The sequence below is a fragment of the Somniosus microcephalus genome, chromosome 12 (assembly GCF_052327205.1).
Source record: "Somniosus microcephalus isolate GS21.2 chromosome 12, FLI_Smic_1.0, whole genome shotgun sequence".
Lineage (NCBI taxonomy): Eukaryota > Metazoa > Chordata > Chondrichthyes > Squaliformes > Somniosidae > Somniosus > Somniosus microcephalus.
In genome coordinates, this window is record NC_140998.1 from 27725915 (window position 1) to 27750282 (window position 24368).

Sequence of the window (24368 nt, forward strand, 5' to 3'; positions counted from 1 at the left end):
GCTCTGCAGACCATGAGCTTAGCGGCGGGTTTGAGGTCCTGGTCTTCAAACACTCTCTTCCTCAGGCGACCGAAGGCTGCACTGGCACACTGAAGGCGGTGTTGGACTTCGTTGTCGACGTCTGCCCTTGTTGACAGTAGGCTCCCGAGGTATGGAAAGTGGTCCACGTTGTCCAAGGCCTTGTCATAGATTTTGATAATTGGGGGGCAGTACTGTGTGGCGGGGGCAGGTTGGTAGAGGACCTTTGTCTAACAGATGTTTAGTGTAAGGCCCATGCTCTCGTACGCTTTGGTGAAGGTGTTGACGATGGTTTGGAGTTCGACATCCGAGTGAGCACAGACGCAAGCGTCGTCTGCATACTGTAATTCGATGACAGTGGATGGGACAACCTTGGATCTGGACTGGAGGCGACGGAGGTTGAACAGTTTCCCGTTGAACAAGGCTTCGTCGGCAGCAGCTCCCAAACCCGGGACCTCTTCCACCTAGAAGGACAAGGGCAGCAGGCGCATGGGAACACCACCACCTCCAAGTTCCCCTCCAAGTCACACACCATCTTGACTTGGAAGTATATCGCCATTCCTTCATCATTGCTGGGTCAAAATCCTGGAACTTCCTCCCTAACTGTGGCACTGTGGGAGTACCTTCACCGCACGGACTGCAGCAGTTCAAGAAGGCGGCTCACTACCACCTTCTCAAGGGCAATTAGGGATGGGCAATTAATGCCGGCCTTGCCAGCGGTGCCCACATCCCAGGAACAAATAAAAGAAAAGTTGAGAGTTCAGCTAATGTTGGGGAGGTGGGAGTGGGGGGGTGCTGAGCAGGGAGCAGTTTTGAAACTTGTACCTGACATGGCTTCAGGAATTCGGGCCTGGATTCCCAAGTGGGCCAAACTTCCACTTCCACCAGGGGAGCAGCAGTAGGCCTCCTTTCACTGGGCTTCTTGGTTGCCACAGCTCTGCCAGACCTCTCGGAGGCCAACGCTGTGACAACTTCAAACATAGAGTACTTGCCTCTGCCCATCCCCTCCCAATCACTGGCCTTGTAAGGGGTAGGCAGAGGATCCTCCCTTTACCAGGCCGCACAGGAGCTCCCAGAGCAGATCCAGCACCTGGACTCCCGGAGTTATAGTGGGAGTGTCCTGGGAGGGCCGATAATTTTTGTTTCAACACCTTCCCCCCACTCCTCCGTCCAGTGTCAGCATCAATAAATCCCAGGTCAAGTGTAGTATACCCAGATGCAGAGGAAAGATGCCCTATCATGTACCTCAGCCCCAACCTTCGGCCTGCACCCTCTACTGTACCCGTGCGATAGTTGACACAGCAGCCTCTCTGAGTGAGATTGTCAATTAGTGCCAAATTAGGGCAGATTTTCGACTGTAAGGCAATCGGCACTAGAATTGGATTGAGACAGTCCAAACTCATTTCACACAGGTCTCTTACAGCCATTTCATACCATCAATGCCCAGATCCTAGAGGTGCAAGACCACTGTACCACACAGTTCCCCTCGAGCCCCCTTTAAGTGGGATCCTGCTGGTGAGTCTCTCTCTAAACCAAAATATTCAGCAAAAATCAATAGGGTGGAACAAAACACTTATACAAGAAGTGTGGAATGAGAAAAGGGTATGGAGTTCAGCAAACCTGCTCCTTCTAATAGATCGCGTGCAGTATCACTGCAAGGGGGGCTCTCCCCAGACTATTCAATCCCCTGAGCCAGGGTGAATATCCCCAGGGAAAGCTGCCAGAAGACATCACAGCAACATTGGCTCTTGAAGGTAATTGAGCAAAAAACTCCAGCCATCAAGCAATCTACCGTTAACTACCTCCATTATTCAACACTGACAGGCTGCATTCCACAAATACACTGCCTGGCATTCAGAACGGGAGGCTTTATAATTGACCTGTAGTTGATCATCAGTGCCGCATTTTTCCCTACAATAATTTCAATTCTAAGTAGAAATGATTGCAAGTTTCACATTTTTTTTTCCCTCTCAAAATTGCATTCCCCTTCCAAAATTGTCGGAATTATCTGCTGTGAAGAAAGCCAAATGCATCAATAAACGACATTTAATAAAGCAGTTATGTCGTGTAGAACATCCCATCGCATCAGGGAAATTACCGGTGCTAATTCATTGTAACTGTTGTACAGAGGTTGGTGAAGACAGCACTCCCTGCTTAAACCCCCAAACTGCTGTACAGATACAGGGGAGGGGGGCTTCTCCCAGCCCACAGTGGTTAAGATTTTAAATTATTGAGGATCTCGGATTCCTTCCATGCATCATGGGATCTTACAGGCGCATACTTTCATTTATAAAATTACTCAGCTATTCATTTAATTCCTTTTGCCGGAGAAACATTGATTTCTATTACTACATTTATTAGACATTAGATTGTGTATTGCAATAAGAGTTTATTAATCTCATTTAACAAATGGACAGAAATGAAATATGACTCTGAAACAGAGCGTTGACAATTCAGCCAGTTATTCACATAGAACACAAATTTGTACATGCAAACATTTAAAATTATATTTCAGAATTACCCTGGTTAATGAATTTTTAATACTTAGCACAGCCATGTATTCTTACAGTCTTAAGATAAAACCTACTGTTACTCGCCATCTCCTATCTGCCCCCAGGCTGGTCATCTGTCTTCTCCAGTCAACTGTTCCTGTTTCAATTGTAATTGCTATTTCTACTTTATAAATGTACATGTATATATTTCTTGCCTATTTTTCTGCGAGTTCCCCCCCCCCCCACCCCCCACCACTCCCCCACAAGGAACTTGGAAATGTAGTGAACAGTGAGGAGGTTAGTAGCAGACTTCAGGAGACTACAGACAGACTGGTGAAATGGGCAGACACACGTCGGATAAAATTTAATGCAGACAAGTGTGAAGTGATGCATTTTGAGAGCAAGAATGAGGAGAGATAACACGAGCTAAATGGTACAATTTTAAAGGGAGTGCAGGAACAGAGAGACCCGGGGGTGTCGGTACGCAACTCTTTGAATTTGGCAGGACAATTTGATAAATCTGTTTTCTTAAAAAAAGCATGTGGGATCCTGGGCTTTATAAATCGAGGCATTGAGTACAAAAACAAGTTATGCTAAACCTCTATAAATCACTAGTTAGGCCCAGCTGGAGTACTGTGCCCAATTCTGGGCATCGCACTTTAGGAGTGATGTCAAGGCCTAAGGAGAGGGTGCAATAGAGAATTACCAGAATTATACCAGGATGAGGGACTTCAGTTGTGTGGAGAGACTGAGAGAAGCTGGGGTTGTTCTCCTTAGAGCAGAGAATGTTAAGGGGAGATTTAATAGTGTTTTTCAAAATTAGGAGGAGTTTTGATAGAGTAAATAAGGAGAAACTGTTTCCACTGGCAGGAGGGTCGGTAACCAGAGGACGCGGATTTAAGATCATTGGCAAAAGAACCAGAAGATACATGAGGAGCATTTTTTTTTATGCAGTTACGATCTGGAATGTGCTGCCTGAAAGGGTGGTGGAAGCAGAATCAATAGTAACTTTCCTTTGGGAATTGGATATAGACTTGGAAGGGAAAACATTTGGGGAAAGAGCAGAGGAGCAGGACTAATTGGAGAGCTCTTTCAAAGAGCCAGTACAGGCACGGTGGGCCAAGTGGCCTCCTTCTGTGCTATGAGATTCTACGATTCTAGGAGTCAAAGTTCTACAGGCACCAGGCACCCTCCAGTACCTTGCCGAGTATCCATTATTCATGCATAAGCCTGGACATAGAAACATAGAAGATAGGAGCAGGAGTAGGTCATTCAGCCCCTCGAGCCTGCTCCGCCATTCAATGCGATCATGGCTGATCATCCAAATTCAGTACCCGGTCCCTGCTTTCTCCCCATATCCCTTGATCCCTTTAGCCTTAAGAAATATATCCAACTCCTTCTTGAATATATTTAATGAATTGGCCTCCACTGCCTTCTGTGGTAGAGAATTCCACAGGTTCACCACTCTCTGGGTGAAGAAATTCCTCCTCATCTCTGTCCTAAATGGATACCCCTTATCTTTAGACTGTGACCCCTGGTTCTGGACTCCCTGACCATCGGGAACATCCTTCCTGCATCTAGTCTGTCCAGTCCTGTCAGAATTTTATAAGTTTCAATGAGATCCCCTCTCATTCTTCTAAACTCCAGCGAGTACAAGCCCAATCGACCCAATCTCTCCTCATACGTCATCCCTGCCATCCCAGGTATCAGCCTGGTGAATCTTCGCTGAACTCCCTCCATGGCAAGAACATCCTTCCTCAGATAAGGCGACCAAAACTGCACACAATACTCAAGATGTGGTCTCACCAAGGCGAGTGCTGGCTGGCTATTTGACCTCAGTTGGGAGGGAGAGCCTCACAGCCAGCCCAATCCTGCCCTCACCCACAGCACTTCCAGCAGGAACCCTGACAGAATTTCTCCTCCCCAACCCAGGAGCACTGGTGCCATTTGTAGCATGCCTATCCTTGTGCGCTTGGGACTTCCTGGCCTCGATAGCTCAGGTGACTCACGAAGAAATAGGATGAGCTCTTGGGGGAAGCTCGTTCGAGTTCCTAGTTTCCCCGCTCGTCACTTTTCATAACAACTTGCATTTATATAGTGCCTTTAACGTAAAGAATAAACACAAAGCGCTTCACAGAGGTGTAATCAGAAAGAGGACGCTGAGCTAAAGGAGGAGCTATTAGAAGGGGTGACCAAAGATGTGGGTTTTAAGGAGATGGGGAGGTGGAGGAGTTTAGAGAGGGAATCCCAGAGCCTGGCTGCCAATTGCTGGGTGTAAGAAGGCAGGGATGTGGGGGGGAGGGCACTTGTTACAAAGAACCACCTCCAGGGCCAGTTTTTTCCAAGCATGGTGGACATTTCTGTACATGTCAGATACCCGTCTCTCACTTTCTCGTTCCTATTTTTTTCTTGCCTACTTTCACTCCTGACATTTCTGGTTTCTTCCTTCTGCTCTCCCCCTGCTGTCAGTCGCTGCCGTTTCTGCCTTTCTCTGACAGGCAAATCTATTATTTCTCCTCTGAATTTCACTGACCGTTAAGCTCTCTTGACTAATCTCAGTGTCAGCTGTTTTGACTGAATGTTTGCTGTAATTTCCGTGCCGTGTCTGGAAACCTGCTCCTCTTCCCTCTTGTGGCTGTTTCCTTTCATCAGCTTTTGTTTCTCCCTCTCTCACTAACTGCTCCCCTGTAGTCACTTATTTATTTAAACCAGAATGTCTATAAACTCAGGGCTCTGACACTCACAGGCCAGATTGACTCTTCCCTAGTTCGCTGCCAGTGTTTAAAATTGTTTTTTGTTATCAGCTGTGGCTCAGTGGGTAGCACACTCGCCTCTGAGTCAGAAGGTTGCGGGTTCAAGTTCCCACTCCAGGGACTTGAACACAAATATCTAGGTTGACACTCCAGTGCAGTGCTGAGGGAGTGCTGCACTGTCGGAGGTGCCGTCTTTCGGATGAGACGTTAAACCGAGGCCCCGTCTGCTCTCTCAGGTAGACGTAAAAGATCCCATGGCACTATTTCGAAGAAGAGCAGGGGAGTTATCCCCGGTGTCCTGGCCATTATTTATTCCTCAACCAACATAACCAAAACAGATTATCTGGTCATTATCACATTGTTGTTTGTGGGAGCTTGCTGTGCACAAATTGGCTGCCATGTTTCCCACATTACAACAGTGACTACACTCCAAAAAGTACTTCATTGGCTGTAAAGCGCTTTGAGATGTTTGGTGGTCGTGAAAGGCGCTATATAAATGTAAGTCTTTCTTTCTTTCATTCTCAGTGCCATGGTGGGATTTGAACGCACTGCCATCTGGATTACTAGTCCAGGCCTTGGATTACTAGTCCAATAACATAACCACTACACTACCGTACCTACTGCAGATATCACGGTGCGCCACCTCTCAAAAGATGTGACTCAATGTCAACATTCACTGTCCTGCCTTGCGCAAGAAAAAAGAAAAAAATCTTGCATTTATATAGCGCCCATGGCCTCAGGATGTCCCAACGTGCTTTACGGCCACTTTTTCAAGTGTAATCGCTGTTGCAATGTAGGAAACACGGCAGACAATTTTCGCTCAGCAGAGGCCCGCGCACAGTAGTTTGATAATGACCAGATAATCTGGGGCTATTTTCACGTGGTGTTGATTGAGGTATAAATGTTAGCCAGGACACCAGGGAGAACCCCCCTGCTCTTATTTGAAACAATGCCATGGGATCTTTTACATCCATCTGAGGGAGCAGACAAGGCCTTGGTTTAACATCTACAAGACGGCACCTCTGACAGTGCAGCACTCCCTCACAGCTGGCACTGAAATGTCAGCCTAGATTTTTGTACTCAAGTCTCTGGAGTGGGACTTGAACCCACAACCTCCTGACTCAGAAGGCACGAGTGCTACCCACTGAGCCACAGCTGACACTGCGTGAAATTGCTCTGTAGGTGAGGTACTGGAGTGCCTCCTGTGCCTGTGCCTTCTTACCCCAGCAAAAGTCTCTAGCTACAGTAAAGAGGGGCAAGAAAGGCCCTGGCTTGATCTGGGCCCTTTCTCTCATGCGGTTGTGACAGCTCCTCCGTAAACCGGGTCCCTCCCCGCCAGTACTCAGCAAACAACACGCCTGTCGCAACACATGCTCACATCAACACGTACAAACGCACACGCACATGCGAGTCATCGTGCTCGTGGGTCACGTAGAAAAATGAAGGCGCACGAGTCTTACCCCTTGGGAGAAGTAGAAAGCAGCAATGCCCAGAGGCCAGAAACAGCACAGCATGGAGAAGATGGCCAGTCCCAGGTGGTCACGCGGCGGGACCATAATGAAGTTGTCCTCGCTGTCACTGTCACTTGAGCAGTCACTCTGGGGAGGAGAATGATTGAGTCCATCAGCGGCAGCTCAACACTGATTGTCATTAATGGTACACAAGCAGATAAAGACTGAATTACCAAAGTCATTAGGAAATCATTCCCAGTAATCTCATCAGATCACACAACGAAGAGAAATGCTGGCAGGGAAGAAAATATAGGTCATGGCCTTGGGGATGTGTGTGTATCACAAAATAAGGAGCCCCTTCCTCCCATTTTCTCTCTCCTTCATCATACTCAATTATTTCTGTGTATCTGTGAAAACTTATTGCTTCCTACAATATCTCTCTCTCTCCGTGTGGGTGGCTATTGTGTGTCTGCCTGTGTACAGAGGTTCAGAAAAAGGGTTTTTTCACGCAGCGAGTTGTTACAATCCGGAATGCACTCCTGAAAGGGCAGTGGAAGCAAATTTAATAGTAACTTTCAAAAGGGAATTGGTCACATACTTGGAAAAGGAAAAAATTGCAGGGCTACGGGGAAAGAGCAGGGGAGCGGGACTAATTGGAGAGCTCTTTCAAAGAGCTGGCACAGGCACGATGGGCCAAATGGCCTCCTTCTGTGCTGTATGATTCTATGATTCTAGGAGTGAGCGCAAAGTGACAGAAACAATAACGTGAGAGACCAAATAAATTGGCAGCAAAACCAGGGGGAATAAAGAGACAGAATGAGCAAAAAAAACACACCACCATTTTCTGAGGTCAGCCTTAACTCCAGATGCAGATTTGGTTGTGTGCAGGCAGCAATCTAGTAGTTGGAGCAGTAGATTGGTGGTTAAGTCAAATTTAAAGGGATGGGGGCAATTAAAGAAGTATCCGACTAAGGGGGCTAAAATTCGGAAAGCCTTTGGAAAGGTTCAACAGGTCATCTGAGCACATTAGCAGCTTTTGCCAAGGCTAAATGAGTAGGGAACCAAGCAGGGACATGCATAAACATTAAGAGTAATCGACACAAATCCCAAGGTATAGGGCCAGATTTTGCGACCCCCACGGGTGCGTACGAGGTGTGTACGCGCCCGTAGGGGCCGCGCAAGTGCCGGGTTGAGGCGTGCGAAGTGCATGCGCTGAAAACCGGCACTTGCGATCCGTCAAGAATTCTCTTGACAAATCATCCGCCTGCCCGGGAAAAGAGCGTCTGCGGGTGGAGAGTTTCGCTTTTGGCACAACCTCCGCCCACTGAATGCCTGTCAAATTCTTTCACCTGGTAAAAGCAGGCATAAGGCCGGCTTTTACCAGCTTAAGAGGTTAAAAAAATAGAAAAATGAAATTTGATAACTCATTTATAAATTAAAAATACTCTTCAAAATGGTACGTTTATTTTTAGACCCGGCCAGACTGGGTAAGGATGGTAGATTTCCTTCCCTAAAAGAACCAGGTGGGTTTTTACGACAATCCGGTAGTTTCGTGGTCACCTTTACTGATACTAGCTTTTTATTCCAGATTAATTTAATTAACTGAATTTAAATTCCCCAGCTGCTGTGGTGGGATTTAAACTTACGTCTCTGGATCATTAGTCCAGGTCTCTGAATTACTAGTTCAGTAAAATTACCACAATGCTACTGTACCCGATATCAATGGTGCATGAGCAGGAATGCCAGAAGAGCCAGTAAAGGACCTCAAAAGGGGCAGAAGCATTTTGGAGATTAGATTAATATCCTACCGGGACCTAGAGCAGGTAAGTGTTGGGGGCTAGACTGGAGAGAGGGGAGACTGTTACAAAGCCCTCTCCCACTGGGGACCTCAAGGCCATTACCACCACATCCTGGGGCCTGCTGCTACCTTCCCCCACGGTGGCCAATCCTTCAGTGCCCTGCATCCTTTGCCACCATTGGTGTGCAGCGGGAGGGCAGGGAGCAGTCAGACGCAACCCCCCCCACCCCCCCGAGTGAGAATCCCGGCCAAAGAACCCAAGTTCCAACACACAGAAAGAAAAGCAGCACAGAAAATGCTGAAACACCTTTCCCTTAATACTACTGTGTCCTTTCCCTGATCTTCCGTATACTTGCCATTACTTAGAAACCCTAGATGCCCATTGATATAGGGGGTGATTCCAAATGGATTGCTGTATGCCTGAACATTGGGAAATAACATGCAGGATGTCCCTACCTCCTAATTTATATTTAAATGAAGCTTCCACCCTGCTTGAGATGGGCACCCCCATCACCTTCCCTACCCATGAGAAATGACATTTTAATTAATTTTAAATATGTAATGTTTTTAAAAATGTATTTAATGTGTCGGTAATTTGTGATTCCCCATTCATATTTTTGACAGTTCTGTATGTACAGAACTGTCAAAAGGTTGAAGGGGGATTCCCTTCTACCATTGGTTGGGCCGGCCCACATGATCCCAGGAGTGCCTACGAACCACATGCGCCCCTGGGATACGTGGAGCTATGCCCGCGTGGACCCAGAGAGGCCCAGGAGCACAAGCCGCCATTCTTCCCAGCCACCAGGTAAGTCCGTGGATTTTTTTCCGATCGGAGGCATTCGCTCGCAGGAAGCCTCCGATGGGAAATTCAGGGCCATTCTCTTTGGGTTGGAGTTCCTGGTAGGGTAGGACTCTCCTGAACCCGCTCCAACCCCAACCTCTTTCCCCAGGTTATTTATGATGCATGGTGGGCATTTGGTATGATTCTCGCTGCCAATAAAAGAACTAGAGGGGAAATGAGGAGACATTCTTTCCACACAGAGGCTCGTTATGATCTGGAACTCACTACCTGAAAGGGTGGTGGAAGCAGATTCCACAGGAACTTTCAACAGGCAATTGAACATGTACTTGAAGAGAACCTTGAAGAGGCCTGTATTCTCTTGAATTCAGAAGAATGAGAGGGGATCTCATTGAAGCATACAAAATGATGGCTTGATTGGGTGGATGATGGGAGAATGTTTCCCTTGGCTGGGGAGTCTAGAACCAGGGGCCACAGCCTCGGGCTAAAGGGGTAGGCCTTTCAGGACTAAGATGAGAACAAATTTCTTCACACAGAGGGTGGTGAATCTTTGGAATTCTCTACCCCAGAGGGCTGTGGAGGCTCAGTCATTGGGTATATTCAAAACAGAAGTCGAAAGATTTCTGACTAGTAAGGGCATCATGGGATATGACGATAGGGCCGGTGAATGGAGTTGAGGCAGAAGATCAGCCATGATCACATTGAATGGCAGAACAGACTCGGAGGGCAGAATGGCCTACTCCTGCTCCTATTTCTTATGTTGTTATGTTCTTAACTAATTTTCAGGGTTATGGGGAAAAAGCTGGCTTGTGGGACTAAATTGGACAGCTTTTTCAAAGATCCGAACGACCCCCATTCTGTGCTGTAAGATTCTATGATTCAATTATAAGATGTGAATTTCTTTTTATTCATTCACGGGATGTGGGCGTCGCTGGCAAGGCCAGCATTTATTGCCCATCACTAATTGCCCATGAGAAGGTGGTGGCGAGCCGTCGCCTTGACTACTGAGTGGCTTGCTAAGCCATTTCAGAGGGCCGTTAAGAGTCAATCAAATTGCTGTGGGTCTGGAATCACATATCGGCCAGACTGGGTAAGGACGGTAGATTTCCTTCCCTAAAAGAACCAGGTGGGTTTTTACGACAATCCGGTAGTTTCGCGGTCACCTTTACTGATACTAGCTTTTTATTCCAGATTAATTTAATTAACTGAATTTAAATTCCCCAGCTGCTGTGGTGGGATTTAAACTTACGTCTCTGGATCATTAGTCCAGGTCTCTGAATTACTAGTCCAGTAAAATTACCACAATGCTACTGTACCCGATATCAATGGTGCATGAGCAGGAATGCCAGAAGAGCCAGTAAAGGACCTCAAAAGGGGCAGAAGCATTTTGGAGATTAGATTAATATCCTACCGGGGCCTAGAGCAGGTAAGTGTTGGGGGCTAGGCTGGAGAGAGGGGAGACTGTTACAAAGCCCTCTCCCACTGGGGACCTCAAGGCCATTACCACCACATCCTGGGGCCTGCTGCTACCTTCCCCCACGGTGGCCAATCCTTCAGTGCCCTGCATCCTTTGCCACCATTGGTGTGCAGTGGGAGGGCAGGGAGCAGTCAGACGCAACCCCCCCCACCCCCCCGAGTGAGAATCCCGGCCAAAGAACCCAAGTTCCAACACACAGAAAGAAAAGCAGCGCAGAAAATGCTGAAACACCTTTCCCTTAATACTACTGTGTCCTTTCCCTGATCTTCCGTATACTTGCCATTACTTAGAAACCCTAGATGCCCATTGATATAGGGGGTGATTCCAAATGGATTGCTGTATGCCTGAACATTGGGAAATAACGTGCAGGATGTCCCTACCTCCTAATTTATATTTAAATGAAGCTTCCACCCTGCTTGAGATGGGCACCCCCATCACCTTCCCTACCCATGAGAAATGGTGCATTACATAATGTGGGTGGTGATTTGGGGGGCATTGCTGGAATGGTGTTAGAGGCAACTAAAACATTCAGTGACTCGGGACAAAGGCTGGTGAGAACCTAAGTGCTATCGCAGTAAAAGGGAAAAAAAAACCCACATTTCCGATCAGGGGTGTCAAATTTACACCAATAAATTGTGCGCATCAGATGGGAAAATCCAAGCTTATATGTTTATATACCTGCAGTTTTCCATTTAATCTTCAGTTCTGCTCTCAACAGATGTTAAGCCAGCTATTTAACAAAAAGTTAATCAGCTACTTTTGGGGGACTATTCCACATATTTACCCCTATTTAAGGTCAACAGGTTAACAGCTGCATTCAAAGGCAGTGGACAGAAGAATGTCTGAACATTGGGAAATAACATGCAGGATGTTCCTACCTCCTAATTTATATTTAAGCGAAGTTTGCACCTGTTTGAGATGAGCACCTCCATCACCATTCTTCCCCGCCCATGAGAAATGATGCGCATGAGACAGCGGACAAAGTATTGACTGTACATGGGCCGATATACAAGCAGTAATTTCAAGGCTCCAATTGCTCATCAGGTGTCAGGCTACTGCTTACACACTTTGCAGTCATACTCATGTTGTATATGACCCCATTTCATCCACATTATTCCTCTTCTTCACCATGTTAAGGGCTTGGATCATAACCTCTCAGTTTTATTTTCTCCGGTGAAAGTTTGTTCAATTGCATATGAGCTCACATATTATTGAAAAGCAAACTGAAGCATTTAAATTGGAAGTGCATCCTAAATTCAAGTTGATCATTTATTTCCTGGGGAATGGTCAAGTTTGGGGTGCACCCTATGTGCAAGGGGAAGCCTTTATGCACGCTTCAACGGTAGCGCGAATCTCTCTTCCTAATCTGGAGGTTTAATTCTCGGGATCAACCTGGCTGCTCTTTTCAGGAATCGAGGATTGATTCCAGGCCAAGTGGATTAAATGCCTTCCGTCTTTCTGCTGGATGGAAGGCGTCATTGGAATTACAAAGGTTGGGAGACTCTCGGTTCAAAGGTCAGCAAATGCAGGGTCTAAGCTACAAAATTCCCCAGAACTTGGCATCAGCAATTTCATTCACAGAGGCTGCACCGGGAAAATAAAAGCTGGACATTGGTGCAGTAAGGTTGGGTTCAGGTACATGGAACAAAGAAGAGGGAGCTATACTTTGGAATAACAACTGAAAATGCTGGAAACACTCAGCAGGTCAGGCAGCATCGAGGAGAGAGAAACAGAGTCAATGTTTCAGGTCGATGACCCTTCGTTAGAACTGGAAAAGGTTAGGGAAGAGTGATTTTTAAGAGGGGGCAGGGTGGGAAGAACAAAGGGAAGGTGTGTGATAGGATGGAAGGCAGGAGAGATTGACTGACAAAAGGGATGATGGCACGTGGAGACAGAAAGCAATGAAGGTGAACAAGGTTGAAGAGACAAATGGAAATCCTGTTGGAGAGAAGAGCAGAACTTCTTCAAGGTGGGCATATCCTCCCCTCCTCCCTGTTCCAGCTTAAAAATCTCTCTTCCCTAACCTATTCCAGTTCTGATGAAGGGTCCCAGACCTGAAACATTGACTCTGTTTCTCTCTCCACGGATACTGCCTGATGTTAAGTCCGTGAATGATTGAGACACGGACTAGCAGGAGTGAAAACAAACAAGTCTTTACTGGTGGAAGTCAGTAGTGAAACTAAACAACAGAGGCTCTCTAGCGCCTTTTATACAGGGGTGGTCACTGCCGGCACTGCAGTCTGAGACCAGTTATTCTCTTAAAGGTACATACACAACACCTGACCTGCTGAGTGTTTCCAGCATTTTCTGTTGTTATTTTGGATTTCCAGCATTTGCAGTATTTTGCTATTGTGTAAGCTATACTTTGGATCTCACCTATATTCTGCCTGGCCTAGGAGTGTTTGATGCCAAGCAGAGTGGAAATGTGTTTTATTCACATCCTCACCTTGATGAGCAAAACAATCTCAATTAAAATTTATACATATTGCTGCTGGAAGCAGTGAATAGATTAATAATGTTTCATTAAACTCCTCCGGCATCGTGAATATTCATAAGGTTAATTCCTCTCTTACTGTAGGGGGTACAGCATTTAGCAAATTCATCAAATTAAGTGCTGATGGATCTGTTCGAATGTAAAGCTTTATATTGAGGATGAGCTGAATGACTAACTGAAGGAGATGACAGTAAGGTGATCTCTCATTAACCCGTTAATGAGCTGCAATCAAAGGACCTTGACCAATAGTTGGATTTGGACCAGAACACCTCTCAATTTCTTTTTGGTCGTCACCTCCCCAGCATGTTGATGACGGGCAAGATTTCATTTTAAATGTATCTTCAAAATTTCTTAAGTACGCAAGTGCGGAAATGATAGGAGCAATAGTGCGAAGAGACGGTACTTAGCTTCCTCATTTTTCTGTAGAACAATGTCTGTTTTCAAAATGCTCTGCCTCTTTTGCAACCTGGCCTGCATTTTCTGCTGCCACACAAAAGGTCTGCTATCCCCCATCATATAAATAGGGGGAGAAATTCGGTATCGACCCATTTGGGGCGCAATTATCGGCCGGGCGCAAAGATTAGCCCCATCGTATATATAGGTTCCGTTATTCCCATCATATATACAGGGTCTGCAATGCCCCCCATCATATGTACAGAGTTCCTATAATATAGAAATGGTTTTTTTTCATAGAATCATAGAAATTTACGGCACAGAAGGAGGCTATTCGGCCCATCATGTCTGCCCGTTGGTTTGCCTGTCAATATATACAGCTTCTGGTATTATATATAGGTTTTATACACCCTATATACAGCGTCAGTTGTTCTATATAATGTATGCTGGGTGTTGCTTTCTTCACCCAGGAGACTGTCCTGTACATAATACATGCAATATACATTTCCCTAATGTAACACAGTGCAGCCTGTGTGTTATTTTCTCTGTGCATTACTTTCTGTGTAACACACTCCAGCCTTGGCGGTATCTGGTGTGTAACTCTCCTCAGTCTGCGTGCTGTCCTACCTTTCTTCTGCCTCGTCACCCTCTTAAGTCTATGTTGCTGCGCATTGACACTCGCTGTCGTACCCAATCCCAGAGCCACTTTGTTCTCGGACTAAAATAAAATGGGTAGAAGTCGAATGAAGTGAGTGATGTAATCGAGAGATCGTGATGCGGTTGCCTACACTGCAATCCAGCCACGGACAAGTGGGGTGGAATTTAAATATTCAGGTTTCAAAATGATTCAATTGAACTGTAAGTAGCATGATGGCGCAGTGGAGACCTCTCATTGCTTTTTTTTAATCTTAATTTGGTAATCATCCATTACCTTTTCACCTTGCTCCCTCTCTAAAATTGAATGTAATGTAAAGCTCTTGTTGGAATAAAACATGACCACCTACGATGCAGTCAATTAAACGCCAACGTTATAAGCACCAAGACTGAAAGGATTTTTTCCTATAACCACCTCGTGATGCCTGGGCACTGACGATGCACATGTTCCGGGCCCTCTGCAGTCGTGGCAGTCGGGTCCACAGTGAATATACCGGTGCACGCAGGGATGGTGTTTGCAAGTGACATGAATCAGTCATTCATGAAAGAAAGACTTATGAAATAATACAGAGCGGCCTACGGGTGGCGATGTCCAGGGAGAGTATAAATACTTGGGCACGGGCCCAGCTTGTGCAGGATATTCATAACAGGAACTAGTGAAGGACACAACTAGACCTCCATGTTGTAAAACAGTTGTTTAACGCTTAGACCAAGTGCCTAGTAATTTTCTTACGTCAGCAAGTACTTGTCGGCGCCTGCAACCTACCGCACTTGCCTCCTCCGTTTGTTGCATCCGGAGATATGATACGGTAACCTCGGCAACCGAAACAACAACTTGCATTTATAGAGCGCCTTGAATGTCCCAAGGTGCTTCAGAGGAGCTTTATCACATAAGGAGATATTAGGGCAGGTGACCAAAAGCTTGGTCAAAGAGGTAGGTTTTAAAAAGCTTCTTAAAAGGAGGAGGAGAGAGGTAGATTGGGAGAGGTTTAGGGAGGGAATTCCAGAGCTTAGGGCCTAGGCAGCTGAAGGCGCAGCCGCCAATGGTGGAGCAATTAAAATCGGGGATGTGCAAGAGGCCAGAATTGGAGCAGCGCAGAGATCTCGGAGGGCTGTAGGGCTGGAGGAGATTACAGGGATAGCGGCGGGCGAGTCCATGGAGGGATTTTAAAACCAGGATGAGAATTTTAAAATCAAGGCTTTACCGGACTGGAAGTCAATGTAGATCAGCGAGCACAGGGGTGATGGGTGAACGGAACTTGGTGCGAGCTAGGTTCCAACACGGTGTTAGAAATGAAAAGTTTGGACTTTGTGATTTAAGGTTCTAGCTTCTCAAATGAAACAAATAACTTTGGGGTTTTTTTCTGGCACTATTTTAACCTGCGCCATATCTCCTGGCATCACGTGATCTAGGATATGGCGCTCCGTAGGTTTTAGACAACTCCTGCATTGTTGGCATAGCAACAGCGTGCAGCTGGAAGCAACTGTAATGAGGAGAGTTCATTGTCAGGATTTGACCCTGGTGGCTGCTGAAAAGACAGATAGGCTTGGGAGAAATTGTTGAAGGTGCCAACAGACAAGTCATGTGTTTTCTGCAGCCTGACGCACAGCAGTGATGCCCACATCCAGAGAATGAATTTTAAAAAACAACACTGGGGGTAATCTTGCTAATATCACAAAAGCAAAAGTATGGATGAGGTAGGCCATTTGGCCCATTTAGTTACTTCCTCCTTCAGAAGCTACAATTCCCCTCCCCCTCCCCCACCATCACAGCACCACACAAAATAATCTGCACACCAGAACTAGCCGCTCCCTTAGCCATGACACCGACATCTGCCCAACAATGTCGAAGATTGTATGTCTTATCCACAAAAAGCAGGATAAATTTAACTGGTTCAATTACCACCCTATCAGCCTCCACCCAATCATCAGTAAAGTGATAGAAGGAGCCATCGATAGCACCATCAAGCGTCATCTACTCATAATTAACCAGCTCATTGACCAGAACCGCTCATCTCCAGACCTCATCACAGCCTTGATCGAGGTATGGACATAAGAACTGAATGCCAGAAGAGTGGTGAGTGAAGCTGCCCTCAACATTAAAGCAGCATTTGACCAGGTATGGCACCAAGGGGCCCGATTAATAATGAGATCAAATACGGGGGTCGAAGGGAAACCCTTGCAGTGGCTAGGAAAATGCTTGGGGCTGTCAGAGGCCAATCATCACAGCCCCAGGACATCACTGCAGGAGGTCCTCAAGAGAGATGTCCTTGGCTGAACCATCTTCAGTTGTTTCATCAATAATCTTCCCCCTGTCATAAGGTCAGGAGTGGGGCTGTTTGTTGATGATTCCAGTGTTCAGCTCCATTCACAATTCCTCCAGTAATGGAACATCCCATGCCAACCTACACAGGACTGCGACAATACCTAGACTTAGACTGAGAAGTGCCAGGTAAAATGCAAACAACGCAGGTGCTAAGCAATGACCATCTTGAACAAGAGAACATCCAGCCATCTCCCCCGACCTTTAATGGTATCACCATCGCTGAGTCCCCCTCCATCATCATTTTTTGGGGTCACCATTCACTAGGTGTTGAACTGGACCAGCAAAATCAACACCATGGCTTCAAGAGCAGGGCAGAGGCTGGGTACCCTGCGATGAGTGACTCACCTCCTGACCCCTCAAAGCGTCTCCACCATCTACAAGGTTCAGGTCAGGAGAGTAATGGAGTGCTCGCCACTCACTTGGATGGATGCAACGGCACCAGCACTCAAGAGGTTTAACCCCATCCAGAACAGAGCAGTTCAAATGACTGGTGCCTCTGCGACTGGACTCAATATCCACTCCCTCCACCACTGGCATACTACGTGACATGAATCAGTCATTCATGAAAGAAAGACTTATGAAATAATACTCAGCGGCCTATGGGTGGCGCTGTCCAGGGAGAGTATAAATACTCGGGCACGGGCCTAGCTTGCGCAGGACATTCTTAACAGGAACTAGTGAAGGACACAACTAGACCTCCATGTTGTAAAACAGTTGATTAAAGCTTTGTTTAACGCTTAGACCGAGTGCCGAGTAGTTTTCTTACGTCACTACGGATGTAGTACTTATGGTCTACAGAAAGCACTGCAAGCTTACATTGAAAGAACCTCCCCAGCACACAAACTCTAGCTTCAAGAATGATAAGAGCAGCAATGTCATGGGAACACCATCACCTCCACCTTCCTCTCCAAGCCACACACCATCCTGACTTGGACATATATCACGTCCCTTCATTGCTGCCTGGTCAAAATCCTGCAATTCCATTGTGTGGGGGGGGAACCATCACCGTCAGGACTGAGGCAGTTCAAGAAGAAGGTCCATAACCACCTTCTCAGGGCAACTAGAGATGGACAATAAATGTGGCCTTGCCAGTGTTGTCCACATCCTGAAAACAACTAAAACAATTAATCTGCTTATTTTAAATGGGCTAATACCTCTGCCTACCGGCAAGACATATTTCTTGAAGCTTGAACTCAGTACTGACGTTATTGGTCAATCAATAGTTCAGATCTCTCTTCTGCAATTCTGTAAGTGGCCAATGGTATCACCATAGAGCAAGCAATGCTGTGGAGAAGCTTCAGAAGGTGACATTGGCACACAACAGTAAGAAACAGAGGAGGTCGGATCTGAGAAACTGAGGGGAAAAAGGCAACGGAAAAGCAAACCAAGGAGGGTGGCTAAAAAATAATGAATCATCCTGGATGCAATGTTTGTTTTTCCCTTTCCAAAATTAGCAATAAAGGCAAGTAATGACAGCACCAGTACTTGTAGGGGATGTGATCTTCACCTTAAGTGTGGTGATAAAAGATTTGTTTTGATTGCAGACAGATTTGAGGCTTCCCTTCCTGCTTATATTTCTGGCAAAGCACTTTGTAAGCTTCCCAGCTTACCCAGCCAGGATCATCCTATCCATTAGGGCAGGGCTGTCCAACCTCCCAGCCCACCTAGACCGCTTTGCATCGTCAGAGAGCGCAAGGAGGGGAATCCAACAGATAGGCAGAGCTCCTGGCTTTCTCAGAGGGTTGATGCCCAGCTCCCACTACAAGCCCCTACAGTCGGGTCCTGCAGTGTTGGGCACTGAGTCAGGTCCTGACTACGGGAGGAGAGCAGTGCTGAGAAACAACAAGGAAAGAGTAAATGGGTGAAAAAGTAAAGGAGTAGGGAGAAAGAGGGATAGTCAAAAATGGAGGAGAGACAGTAGTGAAGGAGGAGAGAGTGACAGGCAAATGTTAAGGGTGGGTGGGCGAGGAGATCAAGCCCGGCCACCATACCCCCTCCCTGTGGTGGAATAGCCTGACTATTAAGAATGACACGTAACTAATGGCCATGTGGGTGAGTAATCCAAGGGCAGTCAGGGAAGGGTAACCCAGCACAGAGTTAATGCCTTCAGGAGCAGAGGGCAAGAGAGAAAAAAAGGGGCACAGACTTTGTCTAATAGTTTCTGGCAAAAATAAAATTCTGTTTGTTCCAGTCACTTGACAAAATCAAACACAAAAAACCATCAGTGCATGGGACAATATTGTCCTGTGGCCAGTCAGCCTTTTGTTCTTCCTTGAGATGAGGGCAGAGTCCCTTTAAAAATAAACAAATGCCAAGATGGTTTAGGCTCAGTAACACTTGACAGTGATGTCATCAACACTCTTAAAAACAATACAAAATAAAAATGATCTTTAAATGTAATCAAATTCTATTAAGTAATATCAGCTTAATTAAATAAGAGATCCATATGTGGATCGAGCCTTCCAATGGCTTCCAGTTAAATTGTTATTTAGCACTTCTCCTTAAATCAGGCCCAATGTGACCATTATAGTTGGCTGACCTGCACCATAGGATCTTTAACTTCCACCTAAATAGACAGATGGGACATCAGTTTGATGGCTCAGCTGGTTGATGGTACCTCCAACAATGCAGCACTTCTTCAGTAACGTACTGCAGTAGTAGCCTAGTCCATGAATGATGTGGAGCCCAAACCGTTGACAACCTTCCGACCCAGAAGCAAGACTGCTGTCAAATGAGACATTAAAGCAAAAGAATTTAATCAAACTGGTTGATCTATCACTGGCACTAGTCATTGGAAGGTTCTGTACAGCAGATATCTGCTCAATATGATAGCATTAGGTTACCATCAGTGAATTACAAGGCAGAATCCAATCAAAGGGTTTAGACAATGACATCAACCAGATAAAGCAAATTTAGATGGTGTGGGCATCCTGAGATTGAATACTTCCTTCCATTCAGGGAGAGGTAGCAGTTACTGCTCTAGAACGATCGTAAGGGGCAAATCTTCACTCCAGGGTAAACTTGAGGCACCACCTCTCACCAAAAATCTGAACATGGTCAATAGCAGCAAGTTGCATGTAGTGTATAAACCTGGCATCAGCGCACCCTTCAGTACTGTACAAATCTGGTATTGGTGCACCCTTCAGTGCCGTATGAAACTGGCATCAGTGCACCCTTCAGTGTTGTATAAACCCTCAATTCCATTTTTTAAATATTCGTTTATGGGATGTAGGCGTCGCTGGCAAGGCCAACATTTATTGCCCTTGAGAAGGTGGTGGTGAGTCACCCTCTTGAACCGCTGCAGTCCGTGGGTGAAGGTACTCCCACAGTGGTGTTAGGTAGGGAGTTCCAGGATTTTGACCCAGTGGCAATGAAGGATCGGCGATATATTTCCAAGTCAGGATGGTGTGTGACTTGGAGGGGAATTTGGAGGTGGTGATGTTCCCATGTGCCTGCTGCCCTTGTCCTTCTAGGTGGCAGAGGTCGCGGGTTTGGGAGGTGCTGTTTAATTCAGTGTAGAAAACACAAACATGCAAGAATTACATTGAAAAACACAACTAGGTCAAAATAACCATATATTTTATTTTGTAACATTACCAATGATACAACAACCCTGGCAATTCATTAGTCCAGTAACATAACCACTATACTACTGTACCCTACAACTCATCCCTGTCTGATTGCTGAAGCTAAACCCAACTACCCATATCCTCGGCATCTTGTTTGACCCTGGCCCAAGCTACAAATGTCACATTCTATACATCACACCAGCAACTGCTATATCCACCTCTGTAACATTGGCCGCTTCTAACCCTACCTCACTCCACAGCCCGTGAAACTCTTATCCATGCCTGACACCTCGGGGGCGAAATTCGGCTCCTTTGTGCCTGACATCATCGGTGAGCGATGTGACCCCTTAGTGTCCCACGGCAGAAATTCAGCTGCGCCCTGCGTGGCTGCCACGGGCGATGTCAGCGCCAGCCTCGCGGGTCACGAACCCGGGCTGACCTCGGCTCGCGGGGCGGCATTTAAAGGGGAGGTGCGGCTGCGAACCCACGTCGCCATTTTCTTCTTTTCTCCAGGCTGGCCCTTCGCGGCGGCCCTTGGCGTGGTCCGTGGCCGCCCCGGTGGCCTCGCGTGAGCGATCGGAGGCCCTGCAGAGCTCGCAGCGTCTCTCCCCTTTAACGGAAGGGGAGGGATGGCAAAACGCATCGGCGCTACGTGGAGCAGCCACATAGCGCTCCGGCGTTCCAGCGCTTTGTGCCCCCGACACCACCCCCAAGAGGAAACGGTGCACCCGAGATAGCGCTCCACTTCCTCGCCGGTAAGCCGAATTTAGCGGCCGGGGCGGTACTTCTGCGCCGGACGCTAAATGTCCAGCGCTAATTCGGTTACCGCCCCCAAACGGGTCATAATTGAATTTCGCACCCCTAGAATTGTAGAATGAAGCAGCCCAGGAGGAGGCCTTTCAGCCCATCGTGCTTGTGCCGGCTCTTTTAAAGAGCGAACCAATTAGTCCCTTTCCCCCACTCTTTCCCCTGCAAATATTTTCCTTTTTCAAGTATTTATCCAATTCCCTTTTGAAAGTTACGATTGAATTTGCTTCCACCGCCTGTTCAGGCAGTGCATTCCAGATCATAACCACTCCGGCCCTGTAGTGTATGTACCTTTAAGAGAGAACTACTTTTACTGCTCCTGTATACTGTAGTACCGGCAGTGACCACACCTGTATATAAACCCTGAGTAGGGATCTGTACTGTTAGTTTTTAGAATACCCTCATCCAGTAAACACCTGTTGATTGTTCATCTGCAGTCTCCGTCTATTTATTGAAGAACACCATACCTTAAGATTCACGGATTTAACAGTGGTGACGAGGTCGATTCGAAACTACCTGCAACTCTGCATTTCCTTCCAGGGATTCGCTCCTGGAGGACAGTGGAAGAAAGTCGAGGCCAGAAGCACGGGCGTCGACCACGAGCAACCGGCCAGTCATCCGGCAGAGAGTGAGCATCGCAGGGGAGGCTGTTGAGAGCTGGGCTTGGTTCTCCAGCCACGACGATCCAGCAACAGGCTGGCAACAGGTACAGCGCAGACCCTTCCCGGACAGTGGCGGCTGGAGCCGACCGACGGCACAGAAAAGGCCGAGCAGCGTCGACGGGGTAAGAGAGAGGGTAAAGCGCACAGGGCGCAGCCGGGGGTTGAAGACGAAGACCGAGCGGCGTCGACGGAAAACAAAAAGAGAGAGAGGGTAAAGCAGAGCCGGGGTTCAGGGCCGAGCGGCGGCAACGAGAGAGGCGCACAGGAGAATGCGCAGAGCGCAGCCAGGGCTCAAGGGCTGAGCAGCATCCGCAGGGGAAGAAAGGAAGCGTGGGAGACGCCATTTGAGCCGTGGAGAAGAAGGGAGAGCGGGGGAGACGCCATTTTTGAAGCCGCAGCGGAGAAGAAGGGCGAGCGCGGGAAGAAAAGGAAGCGTGGGAGACGCCATTTTAGCCAGTCTAACCACACCCAGGGATGCCGAAGAGTGGCAGTGTCACAGCGTTCGACAATGAAGTCGAAGATTGGGCGACATATGTGGAACGCATTGAGGTGTACTGCAAGGCGAATGAAGTGCCAGATGCCAGGAAAGCACTGGTTTTGTTGAATTCCATGGGTGCAAAAACATATGGCTTACTGCAAAACCTAGTAACCCCAGAGAAGCCAGTGGATAAGGATTTCGAAAGCATAGTGGAAATCCTACAGGGCCACTTAAACCCCACACCACTGCTGATAGCAGAAAGATTTAAGTTTCACAAAAGGAACCAGCATAAAGATGAAAGTAATGCTGAGTATTTAACGGAACTGCGCAAGCTATCGAAACACTGCCAGTTTGGAATGGGACTAGCAGATACGTTAAGGGACAAGTTTGTGTGTGGGCTTCAAAGTGAAGGAACCCAGAAACGGCTTCTATCAGAAAAGGATCTTACGCTGGACAAGGCTTTCAGCATGGCAGTATCACACGAAGCAGCCGCACGGGGCGCTGCAGAGATACAACGGAGACCGCAAGAATATGGCACCAATGAAATGTCATATGGAGCAGGGAAGTGTTATCGTTGTGGCAGAACAACACACAACCAGAAGGATTGTTGGTTCAAGGACCAAGTGTGCAGACAGTGTGGAAAAGCAGGACACATAGCAAGAGTCTGCAGGTCGGGGAAGAAAACCAGCAGCAAGAAATCTCCACAGGAGAAGTACAAAAAGGTACATAAGGTGACGGAGAGTAGTTCAGACGAACAGAAAAGTGATACAGACTCCGGAAGCAAGGAGCTGGGTTGTCTGAAACTACATAATGTAATCAAAATGGAGGATCACCAAACTATCTGGGTCACGCTCAAGATAGACGGAGTCCAAGTGAAAATGGAATTGGACACAGGATCAGCCCTAACAGTCGTAAACCGAAGGGACTACAAGCGGCTATTTTCACATATACGCTTGAGAGATACAGAGATTGTCTTGAAGATGTACACGGGGCAAAAAGTCTACCCCAAAAGAAAAATAAGGGTGAGCGTGATATACAACGGCCAGGAAACACCAAAAATGGACCTATATGTATTGCCAGATGGAGGACCACCACTACTAGGATGTGAATGGATCCGGAAGATACAGTTAGATTGGCATTCCATACAGGCACTGACGGTAGAGGCCAAAAAGGATGACGACGTCACACCTGGATGACTGTCAAAAATGCTAAATGACGCACATGAAGTGTTCCAGGAGGGACTCGGAACACTAAAAGACATAACAGCAACGATTAAAATAGAGGAAAATGCAAGCCCAAAGTTTATAAGGCCAGACCGGTGCCTTATGCGATCTGCCCAGCCGTCGAAGCAGAGCTGGAAGGTTTGGAACGTTCAGGAGTACTGTCCAAAGTGGACTGGAGTGAGTGGGCTACACCCATTGTTCCTGTAATGAAGAGGTCGTTGAGTAATACGCCTGGGGAACCAAAGAAGGTTCGCATCTGTGGAGACTTTAAGGTGACAGTGAACCCAGTCCTTCACACGGTACAATATCTGCTTCCGCGGATTGAAGATATTTTCGCCTTGCTATCTGGAGGAAAACGCTTCACTAAGATTGATCTGGCCCAGGTGTACCTGCAAATGGAGGTAGAAGAAGCCTCGAAACAATACCTCACGATCAACTCTCACAAAGGTCTCTACCAATACAACCGGCTGGTGTTCGGGGTACCATCAGCTCCGGCTATTTGGCAAAGGGCAATGGATCAAGTCCTGCAAGGGATTCCAGGGACCCAATGTTATTTGGACGACATCCTGGTCACGGGTGAAAATGACAGTGATCACCTCGCCAACCTGGAGCAGGTGCTCACTAGATTGAAGGAATATGGGCTACGAGCTAATCGCCACAAATGCGAGTTTTTCCAGAAGCAGATCTCGTATTGTGGCCACGTTATTGATGAAGAGGGGTTACATAAGTCCCCTGAAAAGATTGGGGCAGTATTCAAGGCTCCAGCACCGGAAAATGTGTCACAACTGAAGTCGTTCCTCGGGCTGGTGAACTACTACCATAAGTTCTTACCAAATTTGTCTACAGTATTACACCCACTGAACACCCTACTGCAAACGGGGGTACCATGGAAGTGGAATGATGAATGTAAACGAGCTTTCCAGAAGTGCAAAGAATTGATCACATCAAAAGAGGTGTTGGCTCATTTCAACCCA

The 24368-nt window shown here is 47.0% G+C and overlaps 1 protein-coding gene across 3 annotated transcripts in view; it reads right to left on the reverse strand.

Moving 5' to 3' along the window:
* Positions 1-24368, reverse strand: part of syndig1l (synapse differentiation inducing 1-like) — a 175623-nt gene that overhangs the window by 64102 nt on the left and 87153 nt on the right. For all 3 annotated transcript variants that reach the window (XM_086002702.1, XM_086002703.1, XM_086002704.1), the window contains one exon: positions 6724-6861. In XM_086002702.1, coding sequence (XP_085858828.1) covers positions 6724-6861 — 138 coding nt within the window. The remainder of the gene's footprint in view (positions 1-6723; positions 6862-24368) is intronic.